The 12,840-nt window shown below is 34.0% G+C and overlaps 3 protein-coding genes across 3 annotated transcripts; 1 reads left to right on the top strand and 2 right to left on the bottom strand.

Moving 5' to 3' along the window:
* Positions 1-228: 228 nt before the first annotated feature.
* On the top strand, positions 229-6,773 carry LOC111293733 (cationic amino acid transporter 2, vacuolar-like). Its single transcript, XM_089743171.1, has 14 exons — positions 229-1,019; positions 1,672-1,873; positions 2,099-2,183; positions 2,317-2,457; positions 2,571-2,689; positions 2,768-2,864; positions 2,949-3,121; positions 3,210-3,276; positions 3,834-3,992; positions 4,509-4,776; positions 5,164-5,272; positions 5,793-5,905; positions 6,017-6,092; positions 6,249-6,773. The coding sequence occupies exons 1-14, from the start codon at positions 860-862 to the stop codon at positions 6,403-6,405; spliced, it is 1,926 nt and encodes a 641-aa protein (XP_089599297.1). The 5' UTR covers positions 229-859; the 3' UTR covers positions 6,406-6,773.
* Positions 6,774-6,785: 12 nt separating this feature from the next.
* On the bottom strand, positions 6,786-8,817 carry LOC111294669 (uncharacterized). Its single transcript, XM_022888079.2, has 4 exons — positions 8,258-8,817; positions 7,863-8,097; positions 7,713-7,768; positions 6,786-6,997 (listed from the first exon to the last, which is right to left on the bottom strand). Exons 1-4 carry the CDS (start codon positions 8,303-8,305, stop codon positions 6,824-6,826), a joined length of 513 nt encoding a protein of 170 aa, XP_022743814.2. The 5' UTR covers positions 8,306-8,817; the 3' UTR covers positions 6,786-6,823.
* A 648-nt stretch (positions 8,818-9,465) lies between these two features.
* On the bottom strand, positions 9,466-12,000 carry LOC111293734 (uncharacterized). The gene is made up of 2 exons (XM_089743172.1): positions 10,610-12,000; positions 9,466-9,780 (listed from the first exon to the last, which is right to left on the bottom strand). Exons 1-2 carry the CDS (start codon positions 11,794-11,796, stop codon positions 9,666-9,668), a joined length of 1,302 nt encoding a protein of 433 aa, XP_089599298.1. The 5' UTR covers positions 11,797-12,000; the 3' UTR covers positions 9,466-9,665.
* Positions 12,001-12,840: the final 840 nt, after the last annotated feature.

The raw sequence follows: 12,840 nt of genomic DNA on the forward strand, positions 1-12,840 counted from the left end.
ACAAACACAAAAAGAAAAGTATTATTTGATAGATTTGGACCCATTAGATTCAGAATCAACTTAAAAAATGCAATCCAAGTTGAGCTAAATTATTATTATTATTTTACCCAAAGTTTTAAAAATACAGCTACTAAAAATTTTTTAATTCTTTTGTCAGTTGTCATCATTGATTAATAACCTGGTAATTTTCAAGTATAAAATATTTTCTTCTCTTTCTTCAGAAAGATGTCAAGTTATCTAAGGCTCTAAGGCTTATTAGTTTCAGCTTTCAAGACTTTTTTTATAATGCAAAACAAAGACAAACTTCTTTTTTTTTTTGTAAATAAAGATTTTAGTATTATATTAATATGATTCCATAAATAAATACAATGAACAATGAACAATGAACAGAACGAATTTTTCAAAAGAAAAAAAATACAATGCAACTAGTAATAGTCATCCACGAAAAGCTGAAGTCCGGGCAGCCCAAATATTGGTTGTTTCTCCAGCAGTGGGCAGTTTCATTACTTCTTTAAAACCCCAAAGATTCAATTGCTTAAAACAAAAGCAAAGTAAAATTTTAACAAAGAGAGAGAAAAAAAAAAACAAAAAAAGTTTTTCTTTCTTGTAAAATCTGCCCGCTTTGATTCCCTTTTAAGGACAACAAAAAATTAAAGGCGTGTTGAACCAAATTTATTTACTGAAAGGGTTGAGGGGAGCAGATTTTAATGTTGATAAAGTTTTTATTTTTTTAAATTTATTGTACATAAATTTTTAGCGCTTTTTTTTTTCAAAAGCCAAGTTTGTGAATTACCATTAATTCAATAATTTTATTGTTAATTATTGGCGGAAAGTTGATAATTTTGGGTGGAAGTTCTTGATGGGTGTTTTGGCTGATTCTCAAAAAGAAGGTTTTGGTTCTTCATGGGGTGGTTTAAAGAGTTTGGTAAGAAGAAAACAGGTGGATTCTGCTCATTCCAAGCGTTTGGGTCATCATCAGTTGGCTAAAGAGTTGACAGTTCCTCATCTCATAGCAATTGGTAAATTCTTTTTTTAGTTTTTTGGAGGAAAATTTTGATCTTGGTTTTGTGTGGTTTTGCTGGGAAAATTTGATATTGGTTTTTGAGTTATTATCTTTCTTTTTTTTTCGGTTGGTTTTATATTTTTTATCTGTTTTTGGAGAAAACTTTGATAGCTTTTTTTTTTTGGGTGCTGGGGATTTGATCCTAAACATGTGGTCTTCAGCTGCTTTGTTCTTGTGTTTGTGTTGATTGGCTGTTTTTTGGGAAAATTTTGATGATCTTGTTTTGTGTTTAGCAGTTTCTTATCTTATAGAAGTCTGTTTATTTGCTTATTTGCTTATTTGTTTTACTTTTTGAGGAAATTTTGATCTAGGTTTTGTATTTTTAGCTGTTTTATAGTTGATTTTTGAGGTGTCTTTGATGATGAGTTTGAATCGTTATTCACACTTTTATTGTAAATTACTGATCTTTTTTACATTTCGTCTTATGGATATATTTGAAGCACTGGATTATTCTTGTTTTGTTTGGTTGATTTTATTTCTTCTAACTGGGAGGGTTGGCTACATGGCTTATGTTACTTATTTTTACTTTTAAGGTTACAGTTTCTTTGCTTTTATTTTTGATATCTACAATGGATAGGTTATTGTGAATTTTGGGGCACTGTGATTAGGTGTTGGATCAACAATTGGAGCTGGAGTTTATATTCTGGTTGGAACAGTTGCTAGAGAGCATTCTGGTCCAGCTCTCACCATTTCTTTTCTAATAGCTGGAATTGCTGCTGCACTCTCTGCGTTTTGCTATGCCGAGCTTGCGAGTCGTTGCCCATCTGCTGGAAGTGCCTATCATTATTCATACATTTGTGTTGGTGAAGGGTAATTTCTAGTTTTCTTGATTTATCTTGTACATTTCTTACTGTAGTTGTTCTTTGTTCTTGCAATTTGAAAAATTGATAGTTAGTATTTAGCTTTAATAATAGTCAATTCTTCTATTTGGTAAAAGAATACAAAGTTGCTGTAATGGTACAATCCTTCTTCTTTCTTGTTTCTGGAAGATCTATCATTTTTTCAGCCAATGATACCAGTGATATCATTTTGTAGCGTTGCCTGGTTGATTGGTTGGGCTCTGATACTGGAGTATACAATTGGTGGAGCTGCAGTTGCTCGTGGCATTTCCCCTAATCTGGTTTAGTGAATTTTCGTTGGCTGGATTGGTTTTTTTTTTTGGGGGGGGGGGGGGGAAGGGAGGGGGAGATACCTTCTTTTGTTTGCTATATACGTGGCACTCTTACTTATTTTCTTTTGATTTTTACATCTAGGCTTTGCTTTTTGGAGGTGAAAATAGTCTACCAATTTTTCTAGCTCGTCAACATATTCCCGGGCTTGATATTGTGGTGGACCCATGTGCTGCAGTTCTAGTTTTCATTGTGACTGGGCTCTTGTGTGTGGGCATCAAGGAGGTGCCTTCTATCTCCTTTTGCATTTTCAGTTCCTTTTCTGTATGTGGGCGTGGATGATGACCCATTGTCCTTTGTAACCTCAAATTTAAAACCTCTCTGGACCTCTCATGCAGAGTACAATTGCACAAGGAATTGTCACCACCGCAAATGTATGTGCCATGATTTTTGTGATAGTAGCTGGTGGTTATCTGGGTTTCAAGACTGGGTGGACTGGATACAAACTTCCTACTGGGTAATTGGCATTTCTTGCTGTATTTCCTTTTCAATATGATAATTTCAAAATCTGTTATTTAACTTACTTATCGAATAGGTATTTTCCTTTTGGGGTGGATGGAATGCTTACTGGGTCTGCAACAGTCTTCTTTGCTTATATTGGTTTTGATTCGGTAGCAAGCACTGCTGAGGAGGTATATGGTTTCTTTTCTTATGGCAGTTTGCTCGTTATTTTGTCTTTTCTGGTGATCTAAAGAAATTGAAATCATGTATGACAGGTGAAGAATCCCCAACGAGATTTGCCACTGGGTATCGCAACAGCCCTCTCCATTTGTTGTGGATTGTACATGCTGGTTTCTGTTGTGATTGTTGGTCTGGTACCCTATTATGCAATGGATCCTGACACTCCTATCTCTTCTGCATTTGCTGGCCATGGGATGCAATGGGCAGCGTCAGTATTCTTGGTGCATTTAAAGTGTGCTTGTTTTTGTTTTCTGAAACCTTTTTACATGAGGAACCTTCCCATTTTGTGATTTCAGTTACATAATAACCATTGGAGCTGTTACTGCCCTTTGCTCAACATTGATGGGCTCAATTCTCCCTCAGGTAATCAAGTTTCCAATGGTATAACTGTGAAATTGTTTGGCATTCTGCAAATAGTCCATCAATATGATGTTAACTGCCATTATTGTTGTCCACATTACATTATTGTTCTGTCATTTCTTTCCCTCAAATAACGGTCGCAAATTAGAATTCCTGTAATTATACTAATTACTGAGCTAAACATAACCCTGGATGGGAGCTACAAAGCGGATAATCAATTCAATGTTATGTTAAAAGATTTACTAACTCTAGAGATCCCTTTCAACTCTTATAGCGTTTGGATTCAATTATGACTTCTAAGTGCTAATTTAAAGTTGTTGATTGCATGCATATATATATATATATATATATAATTTAATGATATGTATCAACTTTTTAATTATTACTTCTAAAGATTCACTAGTGTGTTGTCAAAACTCAGAACTTCAACCTACTCACTTATTATCTTAATCCCTAAATAATAAAATGATAGCTCCTAAATCTACATGATTGATCGCAGATCTTATTTTTTTACATCATTTAATTATTTAATGTTAATGTCCTTAATTGTGTGTTTTCAGCCTCGAATTCTTATGGCAATGGCTAGAGATGGATTGTTGCCATCCTTTTTTTCAGATGTTAATAAACGCAGCCAAGTTCCTGTCAAGAGCACATTGGCAACTGGTATAGTTGCTGCTACCTTGTCATTCTTCATGGATGTTTCACAATTGGCTGGGATGGTAAGTAGGACTGGTGTTTCTTGCAAATGGGATTGGAATTTTTTCTCTTTTTGGGGCCCCATGGTGTAGATCACATTGTTATTGTATCAATTTGAATGTGGAGTTATACATGCAGCTATATGTGGGCTATGCTTGTAATTTCCTAGTTCTTGAGTGCATTTGGTTTTTGTGGTGACCCATTCTTAATTAAGTTGAAAATAAAAGGAATTTTATAACCATATAATGATGTCTCTGATTGTTGTCATAGTCCGTTTGATTAATTACAGTTTACAGTACAACATTAATAGGTTGTTTTCAGACCTAATTTCTTTTCTGAGTTTTGATTCCCAGCTTAAAAGGCTGCATTTATGTAGTTGTTTTCATTTCCTAAAGGAGGCCTCTGCTTTATCACAAAAATTAATGTCACATGGTTTCCATGAACTAGGCTCCTCTGGCTTGAGTTTCAAGTTTATTAACAGGCCCTTGGATGCATCGGCCTACAATATAGAGCTCCTAAGAGTTGCCCTTCTTTTGCAGGTCAGCGTGGGTACGCTTCTTGCGTTTACTATGGTAGCAATTTCTGTGCTGATACTTAGATATGTCCCACCAGATGAGGTGCCACTTCCTTCATCACTTCAGGAGTCAATTGATTCTATCACACTAAGATATAGTAGAGATGCTCAGGTAATTGGTAAGAAAAACCCTGAAATGAGTACTTTTGGAGATAGTTCTCATCCTTTGCTCCGAAACAAGAATGTAGTAGTTGGTTGTCCCATTCTTGAAAAACGAGAAGCTCTAGCCAGCTGTAAGTTCCTTGCCTTGTGTCACCTTTTGTTATACAAGTCATATAAAATTAATTTAGTAATCAGTATACAGTGTCTTTGTTACTAACTTCTGTAAGCGATGTGCTTGAAGTTTTTTTCCTTGATTTTAAAAGTGCAATAAATGATAACTTGTAATGTAATAGAATATTTTGTAACTTCTAATCAAGCTGTACAATATGAAATGCTTTTCACTGGTGTGGACGTTATTACCATGGAGTTTCCATTGTCCCAAATTCAAATTTGTCGGTGGGGTCAGTTTGCCACCTGTCCACCCTGGAATCTCTGTAGCATTCATTTTTTCCATCAAGCTTTCTATCAACTGGTATTTCCTAAAGTATTGATCCTCTACTGTTTAATTATTATTGCAGGTACCCTCAATGAAGAGAACAGGCGAAAGATTGCTGGGTGGACCATAATGTTAACATGTGTAGGGGCATTTACACTTACATACGCAGCTTCAAATTCATGGCTTCCAAGGTAGGCTGATCATGACTGTTGTCGAACTACTTTGGTAATTTTTTCAGGATAGAATGGAGGGCTGAGGCAATTTATTATTCTTAACCATTAGTAATTTTTTTTATCATACATTAGGAAAAGGGGATGGGGAACTTTAATGATGCAGGATAAAAGATGGAGATATTTATCTAAAAGAAAAGGGATGAAAATGAGGAAGATGGAGAGGAAATTTACAGTGCTCTGGTGTTACAGATTGATATGGATGGAGAGAGAAGTGAAGCCCATTTTTCAATGCTTATCCTTTGTTTGGTTTTCATTGTTATAGTACTTGAAAACAAAAGTAGGGGAGGGATTGCTTAATAAAATTTATTGACATAGGATAATAGAAAAATAGCCCCAATATGAGTTTTGTAGTGTTTTGCAGTTTATATGAAGAATATTCATCTTATTTGATTTATCTTCCATTGAATTTTATTTTTTCAAATGGTTTCATTATTTATTTTCATTTTTTTGTTTGATGGTCATTGGTATCTTCCATTAGCCTTCTTCGGTTCACATTATGTGGTGCTGGTGGTGTTCTTCTTCTGTCTAGTCTGATTGTGCTTACCTGTATAGATCAAGATGATGCAAGGCATAAATTTGGACATACGGGAGGTATGCTTTCCGCACTCTTATTTCATGGTTTCTTGCCATTTCATGTTCAATATCTTCATGATTTCATCATGAATGGTTATTTTATGAGGCAATATTGATATATACATTCAGGTTTCATATGCCCTTTTGTTCCACTCCTACCAATTGCCAGCATTCTCATCAATGTGTACCTGCTCATTAATTTGGGGTGAGTGCTATGTTTCTCTTATTTCACATGGTCTTTGGATGCTCCTGATTTGGTCTTCCAGAATTCATCACAACGTTTCTACCTTCAAATGGCTACTCAATTTGCACACCCTAATGATTTGTATTCTTCTCATATTATGTTCTTCCCAATCATCAGGGCTGCCACCTGGGCTCGGGTTTCAATATGGCTCGTAATAGGGGTTATTGTCTATACATTCTATGGTCGTACCCACAGCTCACTGCTGGATGCAGTCTATGTGCCTGCAGCTCATGCGGATGAAATTTATCGCTCCTCTAGGGACTCTTTGGCTTAATTTCACCATGAATGAAAATTTTCTCCTGAAGGAAAAAGAAAGAAATACTGGGAAAAATGTTGTATACCTTTACACCAATGCTTGTTGGTCTTAAGTTTTGGGGAAGAATCTCAATGTTGTATGCTTGTAAACTTTTGTTTCCATCCCCAATTATTGTATTTGTATTGTGGCAGTACTGATGACCTAAAATCATTCCCTTGTTTGTATAGCACATATTTCCACAGGGTGGAAAAACTCATTCAAAAATGTAAGTGGTTTAGCATATTGAAGATAGATTTCCCTCTCTCTGGCTTTAACTTTGGGGCTTGCAAAACTCCCCAGTTTTGCGGCCAAAAAGTTCTTTTATGAACAGTTCTTCTTGTGATGAATATTTGAGTATTTCGGCCAAAAACTTGTATATTTTTGAGTTGAAACAGAATTACATGGACGAGTTGATAAACAAAATGAGTGTAGGAAGACTATCAAGAGCCAACATGAAAATGGCAGCCAACACAAACATCAAAATAAAAGCAAATGCAATTTTTGCAATGTAAAGATAACTGATCCCTGGTTTTGAAGCCCCCTTGGTAGGATGATGAAAGCCATCAAAGTTCTGTCCAATTGTAAACAAAGATTAAAAAAAAAAATGCATCAGCCAAGTATATATAAAACCTTTCAAGGCATGAAAAAGATAAAGCATCAAAGATGAACATATCAACATAGACGATGAACAAGACTACTTAATTAAACTTTTAAAAAAGCTACAGTAATCATGATCCCAAATTTTAGCAATAACAGTTAGCCATTAGTTTGATGCAAATACATCATGAGGGAGGAGCAACTGTAGTCATCAAATCATGGGAGGCTTTCCATTTGGCATCTACATTTTACAAGCACCTCCTCCATGTATTAACTACTACGATGATTTAGAACTAGTCTTATAGCTGATGGAATGCAACTGAAGGAGTAAAGATAACCGGAGACATGTAATTCTTAACTGTCTCAAAGGGACCTAAAGAAGGTTTACTCTTCATGTCTTTTAGGGTTATGACTTGAAAATAATTCATTTGTTCTTTCTCATGAAAGCATAACCAAAACTTTCCACCAATAGTTCGATTTTTTTTTTTTTTCAAAGGAGTCTGCTGCTTGGGTTAGAGGAAAAGGCTGCAGGTATTGAGATATGAATTTCAAATCTGTCGAGTGTCATCTTTTAAAAAGATGATTGCAAGAACCAATCTCCGGATTTCCAATAATTATTTTAATTCCAATGAAAAGTGAAAACCTCTTACTTACAATATTGAATGGAAATACTAGAGGAAGTTCATTACCTTTACATTAGGGATCTGTGTTGAAATCCCTTCGACACCTTCCTCTTTTCTGGTACCTAAACCGAAACACACAACAGTGTAAAAAATCAGAACCTACACAATTTACAACATTCAAAACCACAAATATTGGAACTAATAATACTCAGTTACCAGGAAAATCCACTTCAGTAACTGTTTGCAACAGCCAACCATTGCCATAACCCACAAGAACAGCATCAGGTCCAAAACTAATGGGTTCCTCCCCTTCTTTGACTGCTTCTATATGCAAAGAAAGCGGAGCTCCAATACCCAACTTTCTATTTATCAATGAGACTGCAAATCCAGCCTTAGTTCCGGCCCCAAACCGGCTTTTCTTACCGGAACTTTTGCATACAACCTCCAAAAACTACACATTCAAAAATAAGCTTTTTATGAATAAACAATCCAATCAATTTCACTGCTTCCAAAATTTTGAGCAACAGAAAATCTGGTGAAAATGAATTAACCCCATGAATTCAAACTTTCAATCAAATCTCAAAATTACAAGAGAGAAAAGAGGGAGTTACTGGAGGAGGCTGTGTAGAATTGACTTCTACAGGAAATTCTTCTGCCATGGGATGGGAGAGAAAAGAAAAGCTGGCAAACAATGTGACATCAATTCAATTCTTAATAAGCTTTAAGCTTATCAAATATCTGGGCTTCGGGTAAGTCTATTACATCTGAAATCCAGCCTAATAGTCATAACCCATCAATTATTCCTTGAAGAAAAACCAATGGATTGTCCCCCTCATGCTCCACCATAGCCAAATTGTGTGCTAACATGAGCAAATTGATAATTGGTACATTCAAAGGTTAAGTCCAGACAGAATATGATAAACAACTCCTCCCCAATCCCACAAAGTAGGTCCTTGTCTTTCAATCTCATTAATCCTTGGAATTTTAATGTCTAACCATTATACATGAAAGATTGGGTTGTTTTTTAATCAACATCTTGGGGGATACAATACTTGAAAGAAAAGCTTTTTAATGATTTCATCTTGCTTCTCTCCACTTATTAGAAGGAATCCAACGTCTTCAATTTCGATCTTTAGGTTTTCTTTTTTGTTTGGGTAATTTAATTCTACACACATCTTTGTGCTAAGGATGTCAATGGGGTTCGGGTAGAGTATTTTCTATCTTTATAGTCGAATTTTTATATTATATTTATTTTTATATTTATATCTAATTAAAATTTTAAATTTATCTTTTACATTAATGAATAATCTTTATACTTATAATTTTTTTAAAACATAAAAATAAAAATTTATTTTTTTATTTTTATCTTATTTATTTATATAATGTTTTTATAAATATATATTAATATATATTTTTTCAATAAATAAATATATTAATTTTAATTAATTTAAAATAATAATTTAGATTATTTAATAAAAAAACCTATTTACTAAATACATATAAATATAATGTAAGTTACCATGAATACTACATTACCCTCCCCTATCTCTATCCCTGTATAAAAATTTAAAAGTATACACATCTTTATTCTCATGTTCAATAAAATTTTAAAATTATATTTATATTTATTTTCATATTCATGATATAATATCTATCTTCGTCTCCATTTATATAAAAATAAAAAATTAGGTTGCGGGTAAAATTGACAACCCTACTTTGTGCCCATTCTATTTTGGCAAAAGTTTTCATTAAATTTGGATGGAATTCCCCTGTTCTTGCCAACAATTTTCTTTTACACTAAACGAAAAAGATAGCATAATATTTGAATCATGCATATTTTACTGCTAATAATATTCATGGCAGTATACCACTACCAGTCTAACACGAGGAAACTAATTTTACAATTTTACTTCATCAAACATCCGGTTTCCCAGGTGCTAGGAAGCAAAACATAAAAGAAACATGCCAGCCATTGCAAAAAAAATTCTCTCCAATCAAATGATGGATAGAAACTAGTTATCATTTCAATTCCCAATCCTTCAACTTCTTGCTTCCTTTTGGTTTTACTATAGGTGCATTCACGGCTGCCATTTTTGCATTGTATTTTGCCCGAAGAGGATCATTGTATGTCCATCTGCATAAAAGCCAAACAATTAAAGTCAAGGTTTGTCAGGACTATTGTGGTTATGCAAAGAGCAATATCAGCCATAGCAAATGTTCGAAGATCATATCTTTAGGGTTCAAATCCAACACATCCAATGAAATTAAAATTTAGGGGCCCTTTTAGAGATTTTGTTCTTCACATAAAAGAATTAATTGATAAGAAGCACATTCATTATCTATCTACTACCTGCCTCCTACATTTTTCTTTTTTTTTTTACTAATTATACTATTCCACTTATGGCGTGCTGAATTTCAGTTCAGATGATCAGGACAGAAACTAAGGTAATTTAATCCATGCATGTTCACTAGCATTGTACAAAATGGTGCCATTTAAGGCAAGAAGTGTCCATCAATATGGAGCATGAAGAAATCCAACAGAAGTAGATTAATACTCTGTAAGAGATGGATACAATATTGAAATTGCAAGTAGAAAGAAGCCAATAATATGCTTCTAGGAAATTGTCACCTAATAAATCCAGAACATCTCAGATAAAACATGAAAATTAGAATACAAAAATCATCAAATACAACCAGTTTCTTAGCTTTGCCTCAGTAGAAACAAGCTTTAGTTACTAAAAGTTAACATTTTATCCTTCAAGTAATACATTATATTTATCGATATTGTTCACAGTAAGCGTGTTCTTTAGTTGATATAAAATGCTTATGGAAAATTCAACAAATTATATGACACCAAAGATAAAAATGACTAAAAAGGAAGTACAGAACAGTGACTTCTTGTGCAAAGTTAGAAGCCAAGAGTTAGTATATAATTTCAGAGAAAAAAAACTTAGAGAACGTACGGATTGTTCCAATCAGTTGTATCCTCATTGACGAGATGTGTCCATTTGGTTCTGCCACTACGACCAAAATGCTTGACCTGCATGACCTTAGGCAATATTGTCTTGTCCATATTGTCGTCACCTGTCGGGGCAGAGAAATCACGTTGAAAAATACTGTCCGCTCCAGCGGTTGCAGCAGGATCATCAACTTCCGTCTGGTAGAAAGCACCCTTGTGGTAATATTTCTGCATAAACTTCCACTTTTGTTTAGGTGGTGGAGCAGGTTTCGGATTCTTCCTCTCCCATTCCCGCCTCTCTTCCTCTGTCATATTCCTAACCTTCTCAATCTCCTCCCTCTCCTTTATCATTGCTTCCCTTTCTTCTCTATCTCTCTTAATCCTAGCAATCTCTCTTGCCTTCCAAGCTTCATACTCCTCTGCCTCGTTAACCTCATCATCAGTATCCACATCAACTACATTTGCCTCTGCCTCCATATTCTTCTGAATTTCTGTATCCTCCCTAATCTTCTCAACCACTATTTGCCTTGTCTCAATCTTCCTATGTTCCAACTTCCTCTTCTCTGCTTCCTTAATAGCCCGTTCTTCAGCCTCCAGCCGTTTACGCTCAGCTATCGTCTCTCTCTCTGACTTGGGCACATAAACCGCCTTCATCATTGGAATCCCCATATGCTCCTCTTCTGAATCGGTTTCATACTCCGACTCTTCCTCCTCTTCTTCCTCCGCTTCCTCTTCCTCCTCCTCCTCCAACAATGGCGTTTCCTCTTGTTTCATCTGAAGCATCTTCTCCCTAATCCTTCTCCTCCTCTCGTCCAGCGCATCCTCATCTTCTTCCTCAGCCTCCACCCCTTCATTCCTCCTATTTTCCTCCTCTTCCGTCGACACAATCTCCGCTTGCCTAATACGTCTATGAGCAGCCCTAATTTCATCCCTATTATCAATCCTACTCTCAGCCAAACGACGTAACCTAGGATCGTCTTTTGTAACAATACCCGAATCGTCATGACTAGGAAAAGCTTTTTCTAAAGCAACAGCCCTACCCATCCTAATATCGCCATCTTCATCGGCATCATCAGCCCATTCAGGAGCTTTCCCAGGCCAATATCTTTTAACTTTCGTTTGTCCAATTTTGCCTCTAAGTTTATCCCTAATTGCTATTACAGTATCACTAACACCTGCCGTGACCGACATTTTTCCCCTCTTCTTTCTGGTTTTCCTACGTTTTCTTAGTAACCAAACAGCAAACTCGAGATGAAAACAAGAAAGCAATCGAACAAAACAATAATAAAAAAAAAAAAAGAAAAAGTAAGAAATTCCGACAAAAATTAATGATCGAAATCGTGAATTCCAATTACCTGAAGGAGAGTTTCTTCAAAGGAGAAAGGATTCGACCATGAAAAAATATAAATATAAATAATATAAAAATTGAAACCTGCTTTTATCTAAATTACCTTAATACCCTTTATTTTTAAATATAAATAATCATTAGTTTTATATTAATTATAAACATTAATGTTAAAAATAATTTTTGTTATAGAAAACATTATTTAATTATTAATGAAATTAACTTTTAAAATCATTAGTTTTTTATTGTAAAATTTGAGAATTTGATTTAAAAGTCTTAATTCCAATTTTTAGGATTAAAGATGTACGTAAAATGTTAAAACTCATTAAACTATTTTTGTGAATAATGTTGTAAGAAATATTTCATAAATATTTAAAATTTTTATTGAAAACAAGAGGTCAAGGTTATATCAGCTTATTACATTTTTATAAGAGCTTTTAGTAAGATTAATTTTTTTAATAAATCAACTTTTAAATGTAACAACGTTTTCATACTCTTCAATCTTCATGCATATAAAGTTTTGACCAATATAACATATAGATCACAACAATAGAAAATGCTACTTTTTCAAACAAATAATTAATTATTGAAATTTTTATTGATGCCAAATTAATAATTAAACATCTTCAATTACATAGAAAATTGATATTAAAATAATGGTTAAATATTTTCAATTAACTAAAATTTAACGTTTTGTTAGTAAAATATAAATTATATACAACGATAGAGGTAGTAGAACTTAATAATTTTACTGCAAAAGAGATCTTTCTTTATTTTTTTAGTTTAAAAAAGTCTCGATCCAAATATAAAAGAAAAAAATTACAAATATTGATTTAAAATTTAAAATTGTTAAATATTATTTTTAAAAAAATCTTTTACTTAAAATTTTT

Source organism: Durio zibethinus, chromosome 14 (assembly GCF_047325235.1).
Source record: "Durio zibethinus cultivar Kanyao isolate XHJ-2024 chromosome 14, ASM4732523v1, whole genome shotgun sequence".
Lineage (NCBI taxonomy): Eukaryota > Viridiplantae > Streptophyta > Magnoliopsida > Malvales > Malvaceae > Durio > Durio zibethinus.